Raw genomic sequence first — 24,213 nt, 5'->3', positions numbered from 1 at the left:
CTAAATGCACACATAACAAACAACTCCCTTCTTCATCACGTAAGTAATTATACTCGAAGGAAGTTGAGGTTCCATTCCAAAAGCAATTGGTAATGGGGGGAGTAGCCCAACTCCTTATAAGCCCTTGTAAGGTTTTCAAACTTTCCTTCACATTCTCACAATACTATCGTAGGTATTCTATAATTTCTCAATGTTTGGTTGATAGGTACTATTGGAGTGGGAACATGAATTGTACTCCATTTCCTAACCATTTTATAATGGAGTTGCTATTTTTCGAATGTGAGATCTTGAGTCCTAATATATTCCCATTACATAGTGTTAGGAATAACAACATTGAAATCGAGATAAGGAAATAGTTTTGAACATTTCAATATCAAACTATGTTTTGAACATTTTACCTATAACATAATGATGATGTAGGAAAACAACGAATGCATGTTAAAAAAGTACTGGAAAGTTTTCTCTCCTTTTATTTTTCCTTATTTAGAAAAAGTTGGAACAATTTTGAAACCATATTCAGTGGACTACCAACCAAAATTGATAAATAAAAACTCATATTCTTCAATACGTATTTTTCCCATAAAAATAGAAGAATACTGCTTTAGATTCTCCATCCTCTAATCACAAACTTGACTGGTTCAAATGTATCCATAACCACTTTAGATTCTTATACAGTTATTATAGTTATCCATATTTAAAAAGGAAAAAAAAAAAAAACAGAAACAGTGTCTATACATTGTTATGGTTGCTCATGACTTGTGATCGTGAGTTAACTGTATTTTCTCCATTTACAAGAAAAAATGATATCGGATTAAACCCTGTCCTGTATGATGATTTAAGGGAAAGGAACATAAGCTGTTACTCTACTCTGTGTCTGTACAGTGTACTTTGACCGTTGAAAATTAGCCAAAGAGGCAAACAGAAACAACCCTCCTAAATTTTCTTACAGATATATACTTGGGTTTTTACTTGCTGAGTTGTTAACTTGCTAGGGAAAGAAAACAACTACAGAAATTTTTTTTTAAAAAGGAAAAAACAAAAACATGTGAAGAAGTAGTTGGTAGGTATTTGTGGAGTCCAAAAAATAACAGAGAGGATAATCTTGGTTTTAATTTTGGGGTTGTCGTTTTAATAATCTTGTTGGCATGTTTTGTTTTTGTATTGTAGGAGGTTGGACTTGGGTTTGGTAAGTTTTTGTATTATAGAATATAGACTATCGTCATTGGAAGCTAAAATTAATAATTTAATTAAGGGCTGCCGACGCTGTCAATTTCGGCAATTGAGGCCTAAGTAGTTGGGTTATATGAAACGCGGTCGCTTTCTATCAACACGTGTCCTAGCCTATCTGAGGTGGGAGAGAGAGAGAGAGAGAGAGAGAGTCAGTGGTCCCTACCTGATAAAAAGCCTAAAGCTTGTCTACGACAATGGAAGGCTGAAACGTGTGGTGCGAGGGGACCACGTGTCTTTTTCCGCCTCGTTTTCATTGGATGCTGCTGCTCCACTATGAACTGTAGAGACGCTCTCTGCCTCTTTATGGGCCTTATCCCTACGCGCTTCGGTGTGCTTGTGGGGCCACTCGCTCAATTTTGGGGTCCATATTAAGTAAGCAGTGAGTAGAGTACTACTATGGCCGGTTGAGTATGGATAAATTTCACTTGCAAATTGTAATTAAATTAACAAGTCATTAAACGGTGTGATTTGGCTACAAAATTATTCATTGGTATAAAATACGTAGGTGGTAGAGTACGAGTATGCCCTTTTATTTTAGAGAGAGAATATAAAAAAAAAGATTTTCAGTTTATTATTGAGATTTCTGCAAATAAATTGCAAAAGATTCTATTCATTAATATGAAAGGAATACAAACAAATTTTGTTTTTAGTTTCCGCTAAAATAGTTAGTGTTCGTAGTTTGAATTGAACCTACGTAGATTGATGATTGACTCATATAAACTAAAACAGGTTTGACTTTTTAGGAAGCTGGGCGCTGGTGGGTTTTGAGGTACGAACGAACGAACGAACTATATATTTAAAAATACCATCTCATCAACACAGTAGTCGCCGTTGTGTAACAGTGCCAATGTGCCAATGTGCCAATGGCATGGACACCCTTTTTTCGTTATAGACCGACTGTGCCACTGCCACTCCCCCGCTCTTTAAAATCCCCGCGCTAAATCATTAAAGTAAAAATTAAATAATTTATTTGTCATTTTTCAGGTGGTGTATTAGGTTTGGGTGGGTGAATGCGTCATTTTCGTTTTGATTAGGGGTAAATGCGTCATTGGATTCTGTGATGGTTGCTTAATTAACTTCATTCTTCGTGTTTCTGCATCTGTCCAAAATTACAATTGACCTTTGTTAAACTGCTATAACACTCTATCGATGTTCTGATCGTTGATATCCCTCGCAAGTTCACAGCCAAATCAATACAAAATATGGCTGTGGTTCACATTTTTTGGTCTGAGATCATGCTTTTATTATTTATTAAATTCTTACCACTAATTAGAAATTAATCCATAATCAATGCTTATCATCCATGAAAAGCTGTTCTTCATTGTCGGCATAAAATAAAAGCCTTTCATTTTTGTATTTTCGGTATCGGGTTTTGTCCAATAAATAAATAAATAAAATTCCTCCGTCATTTAGGGTTAAAAATACAAGAAAAAAAAAGAGAAGAATCGCATTTCCTTTTTTTGTGATGATTGTGCTATGCGAGATATTGAAGTCAGCCTGTGTGTGTATTTGCGTGGTGAGGAAAGAAACGCGCCACAGGCACATCACTCGTCTCACTCAGTCTAAACATTTGTAGTAAAAAAAGAGACCCGACGCCTGTGGAAAACGACATGAGCGCCTTACACTCTGCAATCTAACGTCAAAATTCATCTGCCCAAAATATAACACACTCCAAAACTTACTTTTGTTTTTTGTCTTCTTTTGTTGCTTTGGCTCAAAGTATTGTATTAATAATGTCGTATGACTTTTTTCTACGAGGTCCATTGTTTAATGATTGATTGGGCTATGAATCACAAAAATCATCCATAAACAGAAAATTAACAGCATCCTTTTGTGTTTAATAATGAAATGATCCAACAAATTATAAAATACCACGATAATATGATCATATATCATAATTTGTGTACAAAATGTACCATATAATCGTACTACCATAGTATTCTATAATCAGTGTTGGCCTTAAGTTTTTATATTTGAATTTTTACATTAAAAGAGTTTGGAACAATTTGAGGAGCACATTAGGTAGTCAAAGATTAAGCAAATCTTATAAATGAATTTTAACTTTAATGCAGGGAGATTTTGTTCCTTTGATTAGGGGCTAAAAACCTATCAAACAGATTAAGAGGCAAAAGTCAAAATAAAGATCCACACCAAAATTATTTGTTGAGCTGGCCTTTTTTCATGCTAAATTACGGGGATAGAAAATAATATCCTAAATTAAATTATACTCTAATTAAAAGAGAAAAAACCCAAAAACAAATAATAAGGTGGGTCCAACTGACGACCATGATGTTCCAATCTTATATTAAAAAATAAAAAAACACTAACCATGCTGTGACGGTCCACGTAGTGCCTAGTAGCCGCACCACATTCAACACAAGACATTATAGTGATGAGCTGGACTCACTGACGATTCTAGGGACGGTGGTCCAAACCCAAACCCCGTTAAAGTTAACACAATGTAAACATAACATACGCCAAATAGCCTTTTATACAAAAAACTAAAAAATAAACAAAACAAAACAGAAAAGAAGAAAAAATGAAAATACGCCAACAGCCTAACAGAAGTTTCTAAATATCGCGTTACAGCTCACCTCTTGCTTCCCGCACAAGCGTAGAGGAGGTGGGACTCCCCCGCCATTCTCTTTGCTCTCAGGGCTAGATTCGTCATATCATCAACCTACTTGGCTGCCAAAAGAAATAAATATTGCCAGATTCTTAATTAAGTGAAGAACAAGGAAAAGAAAAAGAACCATTCCCCGATGCTTTAATTAATTTGTTTTTGTTGTTTTCTTCTCCTCTCATTTCTTTTTCTTTTTCAAAAATTTATTAGTAAATTGAATGTGATGGTTTTTGGAGCTTTTTTCTAACGTCTTGCCTTTTAAGTGACACCTAAGTCCGAATATTTCACTCTACTCGCACGGTCACACCCACCACCACCACACCACCACACCACCATTTTCTTCTTCTTCTTCTTTTTCTCCTTCCTCTCTCTCTCTGCTCTTCTGTTCCGAAACCTCCACCTCCACCTCCGTCGCACTCTTTCTCTTTCTCTCTCCAAAATCGAGACTTACCGAATAAGTAAATCCGAATTTCGGATCTCCATTTCGGAATATCGGAAAACTCTGTGGTCTCTATCTCGGAGTCTCATACTCTCTCGGTATCGGAGTGTTTCCGAAGCTGCATTTGTTCCGGTAAGCCGATTCCTGAGCCATTTCGTCACCATCGACTTCTTTCTTTATCTGTTCATCATTGGCATCTACCAGAAGGTTCTCAGAAAAGAGAGAAAAATACATTTATATATAAAATTAAGAAATAACAAATACGGTTTTGTGTTTCTGATTCCTCCTTTTTATGTTTTCTGAAAACATGCTCTGGTTTTATGCGAGTTTTTACTCTATCAAATTGGACATGTAGTATTTTTTTCTTCTTCTATTTTTGTCGGTGAGGCTTCTATGCTGGTTTCGACCAATTTCCTGTTCATCTTTTTGTGTTGAATAATTTTTTTCGAGCTCGGTTTCTCAAATATGGCCATTTATTTCCGTTTTGAATTAGATTTTGAGCTTTTTCAGTGTCAGTCTTTTACTGTTGCTCAGCATATCAATTTTGGGTTAAATTACAAATATCACTTGTCTTTCAAATTAACAGTCTACAGTTGCACATATATTGTCTTTGTTCAAACTGGATCGAATATATCAGTTTCTTCATCATTATAATTTTTTATTATTTAATTTCTATACCTTCAATTTTTAAGGTACGGTTGTTCTTCAAATCTGTAGGATCTCCAGCTCAAAATAGCTCCGTGTCGAGATCTCGGCATATTCTCTTCTGCATTAGTTGGTATGTCCTTTTTTATGATATGTATCTGCATTTCTGTCCTCCCAATGCTCTTGCAGGTTGCTAAAAGTGTAGGGAGAGAAATGAGACTTCAGATTCTCTTACCATTGTTTGATTTAGTTGACATTAATTTTTTGTTTTACAAACAGATCATCATGAATATCATTCATTAAAAGATTATAAGAGTAGAAATGTAGATTCGTATTATCAAATATTTCAGCTCATTATATCGTTACAAGTGATGAAGTTCCCTTGTTTTTCCTAATCTGTCATTTTTGTTAATCACTTCTTTTGTTTTTCCTTTTTCTCTCAACTAACAATTGTCAGTTTGAATCATAATTTTTGCAGACCTCACAGTCTAATATGGACCGACGCAGTTGGCCGTGGAAGAAAAAATCTTCTGACAAGGCTGCAGCTGAGAAGGCCGCAGCTGCAGCAGACTCTTTTGCAACCGAGGCAGAGCAAGTAAGTTCTGTCATGATATCTTTTTCTGCTTCCCTTTCTATTGATCAGGAATACCGTTGCCTTTCGAACATTTTGCATATTCGCAACATTGACCCTGAAAGTGGGCACTTCTCATGGGTTTTTGTTACGCAGCAACTTCTGCCTTAGTTTGATGGAATTATTTAGGTCTGTTGTATACTAGTTAATTAGGGCAATATTTATTCATTAAATGTTGTGGGAGACAACCCACATTTGTCACTTGCTATAGCCCTGTCTAATGCATGTATGTATGTATACACAGCCTGGGACACAAACATGCTGCTGTTGAGTTTGTTATTTCTTTTATTTCAATAAATACTGTGCTCACCAGCTTATCTTCTTTGTTTCTTTCGAATTTTGGTGCAACATGTTAATTATTCTCTTTTCTGGTTTGCTTATTACAATCAGGATAAATACAAGAAACCAAACTATGTTCAAATTTCTGTCGAGCAATATTCACATCTGACCGGTTTGGAAGATCAAGTGAAGACTTATGAGGATCAAGTGAAGACATATGAGGACCAAGTTCAGACATTGGAGGATGAAATTACAGATTTGAATGAAAAGCTCTCCGCAGCCAATACAGAGATGACTAACAAGGAGAGCCTGGTTAAACAGCATACTAAAGTTGCCGAAGAAGCTGTCTCAGGTATGATATTGATATAACCCGACTACAGAAAAAATGAGTTCTTGATCAAATTCTGGTAAAGGATTTTTGACTTTAGAGAATTTGGTATATTTAAGCACCTACTTCCTGCAGGTTGGGAAAAGGCTGAAGCAGAAGCTCTCGCGTTAAAAACTCATCTAGAATCTGTGACTCTTTTAAAGCTCACTGCTGAAGATCGGGCCTCACATTTGGATGGTGCTCTTAAAGAGTGCATGCGGCAGATACGAAATCTGAAGGAAGATCATGAACACAAATTACAAGAAGTTGTTTTCAGCAAAACCAAACAATGCGAAAAAATCAAGCTTGAGCTTGAAGCAAAGATATCTAATTTGGACCAAGAACTCCTAAGGTCGGCTGCTGAAAACGCTGCTATTTCCAGGTCTTTACAAGAGCGTTCAAATATGCTATTCAAGATAAACGAAGAGAAGTCACAAGCTGAGGCTGAAATTGAGCTTTTTAAGAGCAACATTGACTCTTGTGAAAGGGAAATAAATTCTCTGAAATATGAACTCCATTTAGCTTCCAAGGAGCTAGAGATTCGTAATGAGGAAAAGGACATGAGTATGAGGTCTGCAGAAGCAGCCAACAAGCAGCATATGGAGGGTGTTAAAAAAATAGCTAAGCTAGAAGCAGAGTGCCAAAGATTACGTGGTCTTGTGCGGAAGAAGTTACCTGGTCCCGCTGCACTTGCCCAAATGAAGTTAGAGGTTGAGAGTTTAGGCCGAGATTATGGAGAAACTCGTCTAAGGAGGTCTCCTGTTAAGCCTTCTAGTCCACACATGTCCCCAGTGACTGAGTTTTCTCTTGACAACGTACAGAAATTTCACAAGGAGAATGAATTTCTCACAGAACGTTTATTAGCAATGGAAGAAGAGACAAAGATGCTGAAAGAAGCTTTGGCAAAGCGCAACAGCGAATTGCAGACTTCAAGGAGTATGTGTGCTCAGACAGTCAGCAAGCTTCAAACATTAGAAGCACAACTTCAAATCAACAATCAACACAAAGGTTCCCCAAAATCCGTTGTACAAATCACCACTGAAGGTTCCTCAAGTCAGAATGCAAGTAATCCGCCAAGCTTGACCTCCTTGTCTGAAGATGGAAATGATGATGACAGAAGCTGTGCTGAGTCTTGGGCTACAACATTGGGGTCTGATCTCTCTCACATCAGGAAGGAGAAGAGCAATCAAAAGTCAAACAAAGCTGAAAATCAAAACCATTTGAATCTTATGGATGACTTTCTGGAGATGGAGAAGTTGGCTTGTTTGCCAAATGACTTGAATGGAGCCGTCTCCATTTCAGATGGTCCAAACAATAAGACATCAGAAAGAGAGAATCATGATGCTTCAGGAGATGTCACAGCCGAAAAAGATATCCAATCAGAGCAGCAGCATGATTTAAGTCCTTTGGAAGGTGATCAGGCATCTTCTAATGTGAAACTGTCTGGATTAAGTCCTGAATCTGATGAAAACCAGCTGCCCCTGGTGAAGCTCCGATCAAAAATCTCTATGCTATTGGAGCTCTTATCTAAGGACACTAATTTTGGTAAAGTTATTGAGGATATCAAACATGTCGTCCAGGAAGCACAAGATACTCTGCACCCGCACACTGTAAACTGCATTTCTGAGGAAGTTCACAGCTCAGATGCCATATGTGACAGGCAGGCAAATCCTGAGGATTCTGGATTAACTACAGAAAAGGAAATCACTTTGTCCCAGCCAGCCAGGGGGACCATGGAACTAATGAGCGAAGATCTGGCATCTGGCATTTCTTTGATTCATGACTTTGTGCTATTCTTGGGCAAAGAAGTGATGGGAGTGCATGACACGTTTCCTGATGGCAATGAATTAAGCCATAAGATTGAAGAATTCTCTGGCGCATTTAATAAAGCTATTCATGGAAACTTGAGTTTGGCTGATTTTGTTCTTGGCCTCGCTCATGTTTTAGCAAACGTCAGTGAGCTGAAATTTAATGTTCTAGGCTACAAGGGTGTTGAAACAGAAACTAATAGTCCTGATTGTATTGACAAGGTAGCATTACCGGAGAATAAGGTAGTTGAGAAGGATTCGTCAGAAAGATATCAAAATGTTTGTGTCCACATTTCTAATCATTCTAACCCTGAAGTTCCTGATGATGGAAATCTAGTCTCTGGGTATGAATCAAATGTGGCACCGTGCAAAATCTCACTGGAGGAGTTCGAACAAATGAAATCAGAGAAAGATAACCTTGCAATGGATTTGGAAAGATGTAATGAAACTCTGGAGATGACAAAGTCTCAGTTGCAGGAAACTGAACAGCTTCTTGCAGAAGCTAAATCACAATTTGCTTCTGCTCAAAATTCAAATAGCTTAGCCGAAACACAGCTAAGATGTATGGCAGAATCATACAGGTCACTAGAGGCACGGGCTGAGGAATTAGAAGCTGAACTGAAGCTTCTGCAAGTCAGAACTGAAACTCTGGAAAGTGAGCTTCAAGAAGAAAAAAGAAATCATCACGATGCTTTGGCCAGAGGCACGGAACTTCAAGAGCAGTTGAAAAGGTTAGTTGCAATCTTTGTTCCATAAGGTGGCATCTGCCATATGTACTCTCAGAACCGAAGCACCAGTCTACTTAGTTGCATTATATCCGCATTTTAAAAGTAGCTATTTATATGTTCCAGAAACTAGTGTTTTTAGTCCTTGGACTTGCATGACACTGTTGGTTGAAATTGAGTGAAAAAATTAAACTATTTACTTGGTCTTGGGTTTTGTGATTGTCTCTAACTTCTGCATCACTGTTGGTTGAAATTGAGTGAAAAAATTAAACTATTTACTTGGTCTTGGGTTTTGTGATTGTCTCTAACTTCTGCATCTCTTAATCTTCTTTAGGAATGAGCTCTTGGCAGCTGAGACTGAATTCAAGACCAAACAGGTGAGGCTACGTTCACTTTGTGCTTCTAAAATTGGAGTTGGAGAGACTGGCTTTTAACAACTTGAAATGTCGTAGGAAAAAAAATCACCAGATATTTTCAATCATATCAAAAGAAGTATTGATCAGTCACTCAAGAATTTGTACTTAGGAGCTCTTATCCCGAATATATTTTTATTCAAAGCTCAGTTCAACAGAATTCTAGAATTAATTGGGGTTAGCTAGTTGTTTTATTTTCTGTCAGTTAGCCCTTGTGCATGCTTTTGTATTTTCAAGATGCTAATAGTTTGAACTTGATATTTTGTCGTTACAGGACAGGGAGTTGGCTGATGCAGCAGAGAAGCTTGCCGAGTGTCAAGAAACCATATTTCTTCTAGGCAAGCAGTTGAAATCTTTGCATCCACAAACAGAGCACATGGGATCTCCGTACAGTGAGAGGAGTCAAAAGGGTGAAGGGTTCACTGAGGACGAACCCGCTACCACGGTGCGAGACTCAGATCAAGCCGAGATGGAAGGCGCTGCTTTTGCCAATGTAAACAGAGGGGGCAGCGAGTCACCGGTGAATCTGTATAACACCCCATGTAGCCCCTCCGATACAGAAGCGAACACTCTCTTGAAATCACCAGTCAATTCCAAATATCCAAAACACAGGCCTACCAAGTCAACTTCCTCATCTGCCTCTTCTACCCCAACACCAGAGAAATATCAACGCGGCTTCAGCAGATTCTTTTCCTCCAAAGGAAAGAATGGTTATTAGACTTGCAGCTCGAGAACCTGAATAATATATTTCGGTGGTTGGAAAGACCGTTAAAAAAGTAATAATTAGAAGCAGCACCAAAGATGGAGACCTCCTTCATTCGTGTCGTGTGATAGAAAAATCATTTGTTGGGAATTCCTAGGTGTTTGAAGCTTTAATCTGAGGGGAATACTTGTGAAGGTCAGGTAATTTTGTAACTAATGGCTCTGTATATGATATCCATATCTGTTAATTTGTTTCTCTCTCTCTTGCACGCCTTCTGTATTTTGGTTAATTCAACCATGACATAGTTTATGGACTGCTTCAAAGTATTTGAATATAATGTATGTCACAGTTTTCGTACGAATTCGCTCTTCTCGGCAGAAGATCTCTCTACTGCTTATTCGGAATTTTGCTTCGGCCATGGGCTTTTAATTTATGTGCTCAAACCCAAAAGGCATTTGGTCTTTGTATCCAGGTCTACTGGATTGAAACGTCTAATGGATATGGGTTATCACCCATCGGGGTTTATGGGTTTGGAAAGAATAGTGACATGGGCTAAGTAGTTGGTCGAATAGATATAGGGTAGGTATGGTGGGGTCATCCCCGACTTGTGTGAATTGTTTTTGGTGTCACCGGTTGTATACACCCACAAGTTTATTGCTCTCTCATTATATATGACTAAGACATGTTCGATTTCCGGGAATTTGAGTACAATCCATAATACATGAGTACACTTTTGTTTCTTTTATAAGCCCAAAATCTTCATCTGTCACATAAGGTGTTATGAGAATGTGGTATACAAATATGATAAGAGTAGTATTATTAAAAAAATAAAAAGAGTCTAGGAATCATCATGAGGTTTTTGGTGTCGTAAATATTGGGGAAATGTTCCACTTCAATTAAGGCTAAAGTTTTGATGTTCCGCGTTCGTCAGGCTGTATCACAAGAATCGTTCCTGTTGCACGACATCCTTTTTACATGTATAAATTGAAGGGTTTGAGGGGCCTTTCTTTTTTGTGCACAAAATGTTGTGAAATAATGGTTAAATTGTTGTTGTAACTTTTAACAAAGCTATTAGTTGTATTAAGTAATTCCCTTGAAACAATTACTGTCGATTTCATTAAAGACTATCCACAGTTTCAGCAAAAAAAATGTTAAAAAGATTTTGTCAGTCAAGTGATTAATAATAATATCACTTGTTTGTACCTCTGCATCTTTCTTTGATATTTTTGTTGTCCCTTTGGTTCCGTGTAGGACTGTTTGAAAGTTGGGTTAAAATATCTGGGGGTTGGTTGAAGAAAGCCTGCTGCTCAATCGCTTCAAAAGTTGAAGATGAAGATATAGGAAAAGGAAGGAAATGTGGTATAGCCCACGATTTGCCAGAAGAGAAACACAGAAATGTGATATATATGAACCGAGTTGAAAATCCAACATGCCTACCCTACACCTTCCAACATAGATGGCTCTCCTTGTCCAACACCCAACTCTCTGACTCTTTCCGCTCCAAGAGGGAAAGAATCAAAGTAGATAGCAAAAGCATTATGGTCAAGCTCAGATTTCAAACAAACCCACTTCAAAATACATCATCATGATTCATACACATAATATAAACACAACAACAGCAAACTTGTACAGTCTAAACTAAAGATGAATAATATCATCCATGCAGCATTTAATATCAGTGCACGTACTTGTTGTTCATCTCTCCTCTGCTTTTTCATGTTGACATTTGTTTTTGGTGATGTCAATTCAAGATCTACAAGGCTTGACTTGATTGATGAGTTTGCTTGCACATCATTCCCTTTTCTTTTTTCTTTTTGAGTTGAAAAAACGCCAATGGAAAGGAAAGTGGTTTACCTCATTTTATTTACTACTTTTCCTTTCATCAGTAGATAGATAGATTCATGCGAAAGTTATTGCCTTTTTCAATCAAGACATAGGATTTTTTTTATATATAAATATTTTAGCAAGACGTTTCTTTCAATCCATTTGGATGGAAATTATAATATTCATGATTTGAAAAGAACCCAAGACAGAAAAAATTATCATAATTAAAGGAAAGGTGGGTCTCTTCCAAACAAAAAGCCCTTCCTTAATTATTCAATTATGCCATGCTTGTTGTTGCCTGCTGGATGCTGATATAATGGTGGTGACTTGAGAACTACTTGATTTGATACTTGCATTGCATTGCATCATTGAGTACTAGCTAGTGCCGCTGCTCTTCATCTATTCCCTTCTAAGTTGTATTATTAGTCTTCAGTTTTCCATGTTATTATAATCACTAGTTATTTCCCTCTTCTTCTTGTTGTAGACTGTAGTTGCAGAGCTTATTATATATGGATTAAGTGCTCTAAATATATAGACATATACATATACAGTTGGTTCTTAATGTTGGAATTTTTGTGAGTATTTCAAAATATAAAATTTATTTTATGTTTCCAGATTTTGTGTGATTTAATTACAAGTTTAAACTGAATTTATTTTGTAAATTTATTATATGAATTCACTGTTATGATCTGATTGTATATATTAATTTTGATTTCAAAAGCTTATTTGCGTGAGTTTTAGTTGGAGCAATTTTAGTCTTCAATTAGGATATTTTTTTATTTGTTTTAAAGGTCTTTCTGCAACTTTATTCTAAAAGCTTTGGTGTGGCAATTTCATACAAACTTAATTGTTTTCAATGCCTTTGGCATTTAAAGATTTGAATTCAAAATTCATTTGCGTCAGTTTTGGTTGACCAATTTCTATTTTGCAATAGCTACATTGTTTTGCCATTAATTTACTGATATTATAGCTGTTAAGTTTGTGAAAACGGGCAGATAATTATGTGCTTTTATTACTATTTCTTTTAGTGCCTTAGCTTATTGTTGAGGCGACTAACTATATATTTAAGCCCATTCTCTTTAGTAGGGTATAAGAGGAAAATATTTGAGTTGTTCATCTGACCCAAGTGTAGCGAGTCTAAGCTTATGAGAGTCATAGTAGGTTGTTGTATCCTAAAGGGTAGGGTGTCATACAACGTTGCTACACCGAGACATTGTCTTTGAGGGGCGAAATCTACTCTTTACGGACAATGAATGACATGCCTCAACCTAAAACTAGTATTCTACTCAAATATCAATGGAGACCGACTTCTACATCCCAAAAGATAAGTATCTTGCTGTAATTTCATTGGTTTTATTTAATCTACTATATCAATGTAAATTACAATTTTCTAATATATATTTATGTGAAGTTTTGCAAGAAAGTAGCATCCATAAACCAAATTTTCCAACACTTAAGGCAGATAATGACTTGTTTAAAAATTTAAAAAAAATTTGCAGATACTGACTGATTCATAAAAACCATTATCTGAGTGTTAATTTGACACTGTTGATTATATGTAAATATAAAGTGTTTCCTTCCTGATCGTCCTACTAATACCATAGGCTATAGGGGCTAAAGCACATGTGAAATTTGTATATTTTTCAACAGAGTGGTCCCCTGACCCTGCTTGCTTCTTAATTTTGGGGTCTCCACCCTCCATGATCGGATGATCCATCCATCTTGTTTTGGCTTTATTTCAATATTTGATTAATTAAACCCGCCATTCATGGTTAACTGTATCAAAATCAACCAACCCACTAAATGCATGATGAGGGTTAAGATTCATGGCTTCTCTTGCTAATTCCTTAATTAGTAGGGACTAGGGAGGGAGGGTGATACATGAACATGCACAAAATGGCGGATGCTGCTGCTGGAGGGGGTAGCTTTTCGAGTCAGTGGTGGCTTCTAAACTTATTAAAGTTAAATATTTAATTAATTTGTGTGTAATTGGAAATGGATACAGGCCACAGCAGCCTGGTTCACTGAATATAAATCTCTCTTTTTCTAATTCCATTGCTTTCCTAGTAAACGGCCTACTTCTCAAAGGACTCTCCTCCACTACCACTAGCCCAAGTAGCCATGTTCTGTTTCAAACTTCTGCTAAACAGTAGACTGACCTCCCAAAGTCAAAGATTTAAAGCACATCTTGGGGCCTCCTGCCTTACCATTAAGTATGACTTCTATTTTTTCGGGGTTTGGTTGCAATTTCTATAAGATGTTCGGTTCATTTTAGCCCAGACAAATTATGTTATAGAAAAAGAAAGAGAGAATCTTTTTCAAGGCATGGGCATTTCTTTGTATATTCTAATTTACGTTGTACAATTTTGTCATCGTTTTCGCCCTTGTATCATATATATCTGGATTGTTTTGTCATCGTCTTTCGTCGATGGATCAAATGTTTTCCCTATAATTTCCATGTGCAGGTGGGATATATGATCTTATCTTTTCCTTTTTCAATACTATATCCCATAATTCCTTTGATCCAACCAACAACCTAAGGAATTATAAGAGTATCCTTAGAAAAACTTTAATTTAATTTATAAAAAAAATAAAAAAGCATATCAAGGGAAGGGAAGTTTGTCATTATTTTTCAAGTTTTACAAGATTTTAGTTTTCAACTCAACAACCGGAAAAAGTGAGTTGGTTCAAAGGGCGCAAAAAGTCCAGACATCGATGCGAGGGAGCATCGCATGTACGGTATTTGACTAGAATGCAAATGCCAATGTGTTGAAATTACCATTCTACCCTACAATAACGCTGTGTCTGGAGGACTCGCTGCAGCAGCGGATGGATGAAGCTGATATAATATTTTAATACAAGATGATGACGATGAAACAGTAAAACCAAAGATTTATAATGGAGGAGAAGGTCAAGTGGGTCTGAAATCTGAACCATCCATTTGGTGGGACCGTGGGACAGCAATTAAAGGTTGCTATAATGCAACTTTTGAACCAAATTCAGCAGAATATTCCATGTTATTGTTACCTGGAAACTAAAGAAACTAAAGAAAATGAAGTGCAGAATCAGATTTTCATTGGTGAACAAGCATAAAGACATACATGATACATGGATGCAGATTCAGGGTACTAGTGGTGTTTTGAAATTTATCGACCGACTGACACAACACAACATTGTGCAATACTTGATGACCCTCAAATTTTAACAGAACATGCATGATCGTATCGATCTGCTCCATATTTTATGTTGCTTGCTTGCAAAATATTTCTCAACAGAACAATCCGTTACGAATCTCTGCTGCTGTTTAACAGTTTTAACTGCTAAAATGTTGAGTAAAGTTAACCAGAGAGATACAGGGCAGCACAATATATGGGTATGCACGCACATCAGACAAAACCCAGAAAAGAAAACAAGAGCAGCTGAAACAAGAAAAAGGGTGACAACCCCAATTATAATATTATTAATATTCCTTCTCCCACAGGGTACATTGGTACACCACCACCGTGAGGAAAGTTTCAAACTTGATCAGATTTACAAATTCCAAACCCAGATTATATAATTTCAATGGGTTTTTCTTGAATTTCTTTTTGGGTCAGACAGAGAGAGTCGTTGTAATTCAAATTTGTAAGAGAACAATCCCAAAACAGAGGGAAAAAAAAATACAGGAGAAAATTAAAAACAGAGAAGCAGTAAAGCAGCTTCATCTGGAATCTTCAGCCATTTTCTCCCAAAGCAACTAACAAGCAAGGCTAGGCTAGGCTAGTCTAGTGGTGACTTGAAAATCTTGTCTTTTTCACCTGAGCATGGATGTTAATGACTGAAAAGCAACTTCTTCACAAGGAATTGTGAGACCCATGTCGTGGTCAAATCCAAATTCTTCTTCTGCTTGATGAAGCAAGCTTTGGAACTCAGGGCGAGTCAAGAAGGAGATTGGGATAATGTATCTGCTTCTGTTTTCTCCAACATAAACCACAAAATGGCCCTTGGGGACATCCAAAGGGAGGCCTTGTTCATCATAGTGTTGCTGTTTCTTCCCCAAGCTTGAGCACCTCTTGAGAATTTGCTTCAGCACGGCTGTTTGTGGAAGTCTGTTTGATTTTCTGATAGCCATTTGATCTGTTTTTCTTTTTGAGTAGCTTGTGTCTGTTTCCTCAAATCAAAATCAAAATCAAAATTACAATCAAATTGAGGATTTGGAGTTCTGAGTAAAAGGTACAGAAGGTAGAGGGGGTGCGTAGGGGTATTTATGGTGAGACACTGAGTGTTGAGTTGAGAGGGCAGAGAGTAGAGAGAGAAGCAGAGTCATGTGGGGTTGTAGGGATATAAGACAGGGGGAGGGTGTTTATAGGGGTTTGTGTGAGCTCAAAGACATGCAGGGAGCCAACCCCATTGGGTTTACATCCCCTTGTTGCCCTCCCAATGGACAACTTGGTCCCTCTTTCGTCTCTCTCATCACTCACTCACATTTCAATTTTCATGCAACTCTCTCCTCTCCAGTAATATTTTTGTCTTCATTAATGTCCTTTCACTTTGAGAAACATCCCACCAATTTCCTACTATTTCTCCTTTTCAACTTATTTACTTTATTTAGTCCTCTTCCATTCAAAACTTTGTCTCAGGATAAAAGGGAAATAGGGCAATTTCCTGGAAATTGATATTAAAAAGTTGTAAACTCTAATGCAATGTCCAGTCCAGTGTGTACTAGTCTAGCAGCCTATAGCTACAACTTTTTCCAATTTTCATGCTCTCTGTTTAGGATGCTATTTATTTCAAGTTTCAACTAAGGTTCATATTTGGGTTTGTCTCCTGTTTTTGTGTCGTTTGACACATTCTTCCTTCTTTTTCTTTTTTTTGGGTTTCAGCTTTGAAATCCCCCAGAGCCCATTGGTAACTTTTCCCGCATCCCTCCCTCTCTCGCTTTCTCAATAAGTCACAAGGACCTAAGCATTGTTGTTCTGATTCTGAGTTAATTATTCCAGGCTCTGGCCCCTGAACAATTCCGCTTGCTAATTGTCAGTAGTTATAAGTTATAACCTAATAAGGTTTTTAAGTAAAACTGGTAATTCCTAATCCTAGACCCGGTCATAAACCATTATTTCCATTGAAAATGAGTGAATTGAAAATTGCATGTGCATGCATGTACTGAAGCGTACGACCAGTTGCAGGGCTTGGTCATCTTAAATGCCGCTGGGTTCATCATTTTGTGTTCGTTTCTACTGTATATAAATCATTGGCAGATGGGAGGTGCAGTTATTCACATGCATATAGCTAGCTATTGATGCATTGGTCGCAGGATTCCAATGGGTTAATAATCCCGAGCCCCACCACCCCGGCCCGTGACAGCAACGTACATTAAACCAAAAATAACAATGAATCAATTGACCAGTTACAAGTATTATTATTCTTAAACCTTTCTGGTGGTATCAGTAAGCATTTCCTTAAGAGACTTTTCTGGTAGACACACACAAGAAGAACATGAAACACGATCCTTTTTCTTTTTCTTGTGCTAGATAGCTAGGCATTGAAGGTGCTTGTACTGCCTTAAGTAGAAAACAAGAAACAGAGACCTTCGCAAACACAGAGAGAGAGGATATTAACATAGGCGACCTACCGGTTCCAGCCACACTAATGTTCAATTTGAACACCAGTGGAAAAACTCAACCATAAAACCATTAAAATTTGAGCCAATTACGCAAGCAAAAAACATGTATCCAAAATTCATGAAAAGGGCTTCTTAAAGCGAAAGTAAGTAAGAAAAAGCTAAGCTAACAGAATTAAAAGGGCTGGCTAGCTAGGAAAGGTGGTGTCTTTTTCTTGAGGATATTCTTCTTCTAGCTCCTTAATCTAATATAATGAATTAGCTTGAGGATTACATGACAAAGAATTGATGATAGACGTGTTGTGGTCCTTGTGCTAGTACTAGCATCAGTACATCCAATACCAAGACAGACAGGAGCCTAGTCATAATCACATATAAATTCAATAGCTCTGCCACTGGCTGGCTCTATGCATAATTAATTAATTGGTATGGGGTGGATTCATTCAAGAGAGATGCCATTGCTGATTGCTGATTGCTGATTGCACCCCCACCCCCATGTTCTGAGGCCCAGAAAAAAGCTTCTGTTTCTCAACTATAACAATGCCCTTTTCAATGCTGGTATACGGCTATGTCCTGCAATGTCCTCTCTTCACTAAAAGTTTCTCCCTTTCCCATTTACCAACCATCTTAATATCTTTTTATTATATTGTAAGCGGATAAAAAAAGACTGAAAAATCAGCTCCTTTTATTTATAGTACTTTTCGACGGCTATGATTGCATTGCATGCGCCCACTACATCACGTGTAAGGCTGCAAGCCACAATACTTGTCTGGCCTTTACACCTTCCCGTTTACAGAATTAACAGACTCATCATCATGAGTGGTTAACCCAAGACTTGACAGTTGATTGATTGCATTTGGAGCTATATCGATTGTTAATGTCTATAAATTATAATTTGCCCCCAAAAACAAAACCAAGGAAAATATTATTAATCACATTCACACTGATATTTTCAAAACTGCGTATAAATAAAGTACGTGAGAAAATTGACTTGATGACTAAAAATAATGGTGAGAAGCTAATTTAGCCGGTAATGAAATTGGAGGCTATAAATGCAGAGTTTTGACTGGGACATAGGCTTTGCAAAGTTCAAAAGAAGCTACCCCCCATGTTCTGCGGTTTAGATTGGCTGGTAAATGGAGGATAAAAACAGCGAAACACGAGGATATGGACCCGCCATTTGTCACCCAAGCACACTCACTGACTCAGACAACTGTACTGGGCTCTCTCTCTCTCAATTACCAACCGTCTTCTTTTTTGATCTAATTCTAGGTCCAGACTCCAGGGTAGAAAATGACCCAACTATCACATGTCTTTGCCCCCAACATCGCTCTTCTTCTTTGTAAAGAAGAATGGACAACACAATATTAAGGCACTTGTTACACTTGAAGATGAAAATAAAATCGCCCAAATGTTGTTGCTTTGTTGATAGGATCCCCTCATAATAATTATGGTTCTCATGATGCAGAGTGAATAGAAAAGGATCCTTCATGTTCATGAAATGCCAATCAGACACAAAAACATGTTCCACAGTCCACACTGAGACTAGGAAAAGCTTGAGTTCGACTACACTTAGGTGCCAAATGGCATAAAGCTACATATTGTACCATATGCCTCTCTACCTACACTTGCCCTACATGTACATATAATTTGTACCCTACATCGTCTCATCTATTCCATAACATCAAACCCATTAATCTTGCTTACACTAATATGCAAACGTCTCCCTTCAAATTCAAATTTGATGAGAATGGCCCCCATTACAGCTCACCTTGGAACTCAGAGCACCAAAGGACTTTACAAGGATGTACCTGAACCATATGTATGTGCACATGTACTGTATTACATATAGGGGGAAATTTTATATGTCAAGTTCAAATTAGTCTATAGGGTACATAACTGACCCACCATATATATATATATATATATAGCAGGGACACCATTCTACTTAGAGGGTCCAAGCCAGGTTGGATAATTTGTTGCATGGTCACCATTATAGCCCAACTACAACACTGTGGAGGCATAAATGGAGCAATAAAATATAGGAACCAATGAGTTTTGACATAACTTGCTAGCAGAAGTAGATTGGATAGCAAACAAGCAACTACCCATATAAGTTTACATCGAACTTGAGATCTCTTTTAACTAGAATAACTAGTTGGTAGTTGGTTTAAACTTTTAAGGAGAAACTCTCAAGTGAAGCAAGAAAAAAATAAAATAAAAAGGAGATTTCAAACCCCTAACTAGTGCTCACCAACATTGTATGAAATAACATATGAGTTTCTGTTGACTTCACCATGGTCAACGCACTCAATAATCGTAACGAATAATAATGTGCGATTTGAAAACCACATGTGTATGTATATATATACACACAGACACAGGATCATAAATGAACTGTTGGAATAATTATTTGCAAATTAAGACAAGTAAATTAGTTTAACGTGCCAAATAATAAGTTTCATGGCTGGTAGTACTGGAGGCCATTATTAAGCTCTAAAATCCTTGTTCCGTTCGAACAGACCTGGGCTTAATAGCATAACAATGGAATTCCATCGCAGGCAAGCCAAGTATTTTAAATATGACATCGAATGTGACCGGCCCAGCCCAAATTATATCAGCTACATTGAGGTTAAAAAAGCAGCACAAAATAAGAATGCATAAATTGGAGAAAAATAAGTACTTAACCATTATATAAATAGGATATAACCTCATAAACAAAAAAATTGGGTGACAAAGGGAAAAAGAAAATCGATATTTTACAGGCATTCGTTAGCAAACACGATGCGGCTACTGGTTTAAGAATAAAGATGCTCAAGGTTACCCTTGTGCTGGTTGCCGGCTGGGTCGGTTATAATCTGGCTAGCGGCTACGTTCTTCTCCTGCTAGACTGGAATTAACTTAGCTGACTGAAACTCTAGTATTAATTTTATCATTGATTTGATATCTAAGTAGAAAAAACGGCTTGTTGCTGTGATGCCTCTTCTGTCTGCAAGCTCTCATAATAGTTGACGAGAACCTTCCATCCCCCGGGGCACATAAAACCATCAGGAGGGTTTTCTCCGCTCTTTGCAAAAGCTCTCATCTGAAACAACAAGTGTTTACCAAATTCACGTTGAAGATATGAAGTACATGATTTTCCTAATTAATATGGCATTTACCATGAAGCCTTAGCCACAGATACACTATTGACAGCAAACAAAAGAAGTTATGTTCCTACCTTGGTTCCAGAGATGAAGAGGAAATCTTTAGCACGCGAAGGATCAAAAAATGCCATCTTTTTCTCCACATTGTCATAAGCTGCCACCTGCCATATATAATTCAAAAGAAGAGTAGTTGGCAGGCACGCACAAAGGAGCAAATTATCATCTGTCAGCAACCACTACTAAGTCACTGATGAAGCTACTACAATCTCAAGAGCCAAGTGAAATAAACAATTGTGTTGCAGGATATACTACCAAGTAAGAATTCATCAAATTTGAACTAGTATAACTCTGATGTAACAAATCCGTCAGTCAAGACTAAATGCAGCGTGTAATTTCACCTACCCTGAAAGGCAAAATATTGAGCTTCTCAAGCCCAGGAGCCATGCTTAACACCTTTTTCCCATGGTCAGGGTCATATAAATCCCTCTTCTCTGTTGGGTGTCCCATACCGGCGGGATCACGGCCCACAATGTAGAAGTTTGCGCCTGCATTTATCCGTGCTTTGGCATGCCACTGTACCTCAGTTGGGCCTGCATAGTGCATAGGTGATGGGAATATACCCACAATGGTAGTTTCAGGGTCAAGAACTCCATCTTCTAGGACCTGATCAGAAAAGCATTTAAAAACTACCCATTGCAAGAATCACAATGCATCTATGGCACTTGAATGCATAAGCGAAAAACATGGCCAACCAACAAAATGGTGAAACACCAAAATGTAAATAGATGATTTGCAGGTTATATGCAACAGAATGCTATCATTTCTGGTGGCAGGTCAAATTCTTAGCATATCCTAGATCGAAATTATATAAAGGAAATGCATGGTGGTGACCTTGCTATGTTGCTCCATCCGAACATCCAAGGGCACATCATCAGGCTTTGTGAAACCTCCCAAAGGATGAAGCAAAAGAATTGGATTCTTGTAGCCCATTTCCAAGAGTCGCCTGCGTGTATCATTCATCAACAAAGCATGGCCGTTATGTACAGGATTTCTCAGCTGAAACGCAAAAACGGCATCAGCCTGACGCCTATCAAATTCTTTGCGGAGCTGTTGAGGAGAGAGTCTGTAGTGATCAAGCCCATCGTTATATTTGATATGCTCTAATGCTTCCAAATCGCCGCCAATAAGCCAGTTTCCAGCTGGTGTGATGGCCTCCTCAACATATGGCAATCCCGGAGCGGTTGACCCCCAAGTTCTAGCAATCCTTTCTTCTTTGTTATGCTTGTAAATCTCAATGCTACAACAAATACAAATATAAACGAAAGCTAAGGGATAAGACGAGATAAACTCGGTAAGGCATGCATTTATATTTGTAGTTTATGAAATTTAACAAGATTTTATGTCAATTACACAGGATTTGTGAGAGTCTCTCAATGAATTAGTAAGAAATGCACCTGTTTAGTTGTGTTGCATGTGTGTACAGTTCAGTGAATTTCAAAAGGGTAAAATAGTGGATGCCGTATCAGATGCGTAATTACAATAAAGAAATAAGCAAATTGACTTTTTAAAATCAGAAACAAGTCCCCATATTTCACTGGGAACTTGATGCTTACTTACGCTGTCTGTCACCATACATAAAGAAATACATAATATGACATTCCTTCTGCACGAATTTAGGTGATTATAAATGAATAATACATACAATTAAAATATTTAAAAAAACCCAGACGGCATAAATTTCCATGTGCAAACAATCTACGGCTATTTAGAAGATGAACTAGATTTCTTAATTATCACTATCACTGTATAGACGGAAAAACAGAGAAAGAAGAAGACGGAATCAAATCATCAAAAACTAAACAAGGATTAAAATAAATTATCGTGCTTGACCAGGGTCTGACCTGCTTAATATACCAATTAAATCTCCATTAGGTCCAAGCAACCCCACATTAGGCGACGACCCGATTCTCTCCTTAGTCTCGTCGTCAATAGCCAACACAATGGGAAGCGACATATTGACCACAGACCCATCTTGGGTTCTCAAGGAATTGAAGTGCAAGCTCTGCAAGTACTGGTCCTCCCTCATGAACCCTCTCAATGGGCTGGCCCATCCCTCGCTGATGACGTGTACCCACTCAAGATCAACCTTTGTAAGATTCACCTTGGGCAGTGACTCTGCCTCCAAGGCCTTGGAGGCTTTCTTGCCCTCCGGCACCACAAGATCAACCAGAGCCCCGCCGTCCGGGTCAATCAGCGAGCTCCTGATGGCGGGTTGACCCGGTTGAGCAGAAGCATGCATTGCGGAATTGTTGGAGACGACGGAGAGTAACGGGTCGCAATGGTAAATGGGTTTGGTTCGAAGCTTAACCTTAAAGTTTGCGACTTTGGTAGTGTTTTTGGAAGTGTTGAGGTTGAGATTGAGGTAGGAGGTGGTAACGTGGAGTTTAATGGTCAGAGACATGGTTGTTGGGATTTGGGAGAATAGTGCTGCTGATGGAGTGGTTGTAGTACAGAAGAGATCCGGTTAATTTGGGAAATTGTAATATGGCCTCTCAATGTGGCGAACATCTTGGTCTGGTGGGAGAGAAGAGCAGGGAATAACAAGTGATCTATGGACCGAAACAGACCACGCGTTTGCGCTGAGCCTTTGATTGATGCCTGCTGCTGCTGCTTCGTTGTTTTTGGTGGTCTCAAACTCAAGCACGTTGGGGACCAGAAGAAGCCTTTTATCAATTGTGAGGTTTTCATATGGGCCTCTGCTTTGAAAGCAATAGAAGGTGATTATAAAGCAACGCCAAGCCCAGCCTTCCATCCACACAAAGTGGGTTTTTATTTTATGTATTTTTGCTTTTGGTGGGGCTTGGTTTGGTGGGAATATTTGTGGAGTGAGTGTAGTTTAGTATATGCAAATAGTGGACATCATATATTATAAAGTTTTGACTTTAATTACATTGGTCAAAATCCTATTATTCTACTTTAATCCTCGTTTGTTTTCCCCTCCACTTCAACAGCTTCAAATCAAAAGAGAAAATCAGAATGCCAACGAATTCAGCCTACAATTTTGAGTACATTCATTCCTTTTCTTTATTTAATGAGTTCGTGCAAACGAATTCTCTATTATACATGAAGATGAAGCAATCTCCACAAATCTTTCACAAACAAAAAATCTTCCATGTCTGGGGGACATCATTGCTTTGGTAGTGCCTTTTCAATAAGCTTTATGGGTTTACCAATTAGTACAAATATTTACTCAAATGGTCTTCAAACTTATACCCGAGTTGCATTTTAGTTCCTCAATTAAATTATTCGTACAAATGGTCTACCAACTCTATATTAATCGGCAAATTGGTCATACCGTTACTGACAGGACCATACCCAAATTCCACTTTGGAATTTGAGTCGAACCATGTGCGTGTCCAACACCTGGCAGGTGCTGGGCACACCTGACCAAATTACCCTTCTAACTTTGACTCAAATTTTTTTTAAAGGTTTGACTTTTGCCGAAAATTCGGCAAAGTCTCCCTTGTAATTCGCTCTTTTCCATATAACTTTCCACCTGTAAATAACACAATTCTAAAATCCCAAACATTCATCATGCACAAGTCAACCTTCAAGCAATTTACAAACTAGGCCTCTGGCCTTCAATAATTCCAAACGGAACCACCAGTGAAGCTATTAAGTCAGATAATGAGATTATCAAAGCAAATGATGAACTCAAACTAAATTATGTCTGCCCACCATAATTAACATAAAATAACCTCTCAATTCCTATTAAGTGATG

The 24,213-nt window shown here is 37.8% G+C and overlaps 3 protein-coding genes across 4 annotated transcripts; 1 reads left to right on the top strand and 2 right to left on the bottom strand.

The window, feature by feature from the left end:
- Nucleotides 1-3,985: 3,985 nt before the first annotated feature.
- Nucleotides 3,986-10,224, top strand: LOC110771072 (filament-like protein (DUF869)). Of its 2 annotated transcripts, none has more exons than XM_021975308.2 (7): nucleotides 3,986-4,424; nucleotides 4,985-5,070; nucleotides 5,416-5,532; nucleotides 5,959-6,199; nucleotides 6,311-8,753; nucleotides 9,082-9,124; nucleotides 9,435-10,224. In XM_021975308.2, exons 3-7 carry the CDS (start codon nucleotides 5,431-5,433, stop codon nucleotides 9,876-9,878), a joined length of 3,273 nt encoding a protein of 1,090 aa, XP_021831000.1. In that variant the 5' UTR covers nucleotides 3,986-4,424; nucleotides 4,985-5,070; nucleotides 5,416-5,430; the 3' UTR covers nucleotides 9,879-10,224. The 2 variants fall into 2 exon arrangements, with proteins under 2 accessions (XP_021831000.1, XP_021830999.1); XM_021975307.2 differs by having other exon boundaries at nucleotides 3,987-4,424; nucleotides 5,010-5,070.
- A 4,883-nt stretch (nucleotides 10,225-15,107) lies between these two features.
- On the bottom strand, nucleotides 15,108-16,119 carry LOC110771093 (protein SMALL AUXIN UP-REGULATED RNA 51-like). The gene has a single exon (XM_021975340.2). The coding sequence runs from the start codon at nucleotides 15,796-15,798 to the stop codon at nucleotides 15,481-15,483; it is 318 nt and encodes a 105-aa protein (XP_021831032.1). The 5' UTR covers nucleotides 15,799-16,119; the 3' UTR covers nucleotides 15,108-15,480.
- Nucleotides 16,120-19,951: 3,832 nt separating this feature from the next.
- On the bottom strand, nucleotides 19,952-23,132 carry LOC110771094 (Pseudouridine synthase/archaeosine transglycosylase-like family protein). Its single transcript, XM_021975341.2, has 5 exons — nucleotides 22,334-23,132; nucleotides 21,324-21,729; nucleotides 20,835-21,095; nucleotides 20,507-20,593; nucleotides 19,952-20,371 (listed from the first exon to the last, which is right to left on the bottom strand). The coding sequence occupies exons 1-5, from the start codon at nucleotides 22,891-22,893 to the stop codon at nucleotides 20,234-20,236; spliced, it is 1,452 nt and encodes a 483-aa protein (XP_021831033.1). The 5' UTR covers nucleotides 22,894-23,132; the 3' UTR covers nucleotides 19,952-20,233.
- Nucleotides 23,133-24,213: the final 1,081 nt, after the last annotated feature.

This window comes from Prunus avium, chromosome 1, assembly GCF_965620075.1.
Source record: "Prunus avium chromosome 1, drPruAviu1.hap1.1, whole genome shotgun sequence".
NCBI lineage: Eukaryota > Viridiplantae > Streptophyta > Magnoliopsida > Rosales > Rosaceae > Prunus > Prunus avium.
Note: the sequence above shows the minus strand (reverse complement) of the source record. Positions and strands in the feature narration are given on the sequence as shown.

Bases quoted from the DNA above. Each gene is read 5' to 3' on its own strand.
- LOC110771072 (XM_021975308.2), top strand. From the start codon at position 5,431: ATGGACCGACGCAGTTGGCCGTGGAAGAAAAAATCTTCTGACAAGGCT. The intron at 8,754-9,081 runs GTTAGTTGCAAT...AATCTTCTTTAG, and splicing joins CTTCAAGAGCAGTTGAAAAG to GAATGAGCTCTTGGCAGCTG. The intron at 9,125-9,434 runs GTGAGGCTACGT...TTGTCGTTACAG, and splicing joins CTGAATTCAAGACCAAACAG to GACAGGGAGTTGGCTGATGC.
- LOC110771093 (XM_021975340.2), bottom strand. From the start codon at position 15,798: ATGGCTATCAGAAAATCAAACAGACTTCCACAAACAGCCGTGCTGAAG.
- LOC110771094 (XM_021975341.2), bottom strand. From the start codon at position 22,893: ATGTCTCTGACCATTAAACTCCACGTTACCACCTCCTACCTCAATCTC. The intron at 21,730-22,333 runs GTCAGACCCTGG...TATTTGTTGTAG, and splicing joins TTAATTGGTATATTAAGCAG to CATTGAGATTTACAAGCATA. The intron at 20,594-20,834 runs GTAGGTGAAATT...TATATATGGCAG, and splicing joins TCAATATTTTGCCTTTCAGG to GTGGCAGCTTATGACAATGT.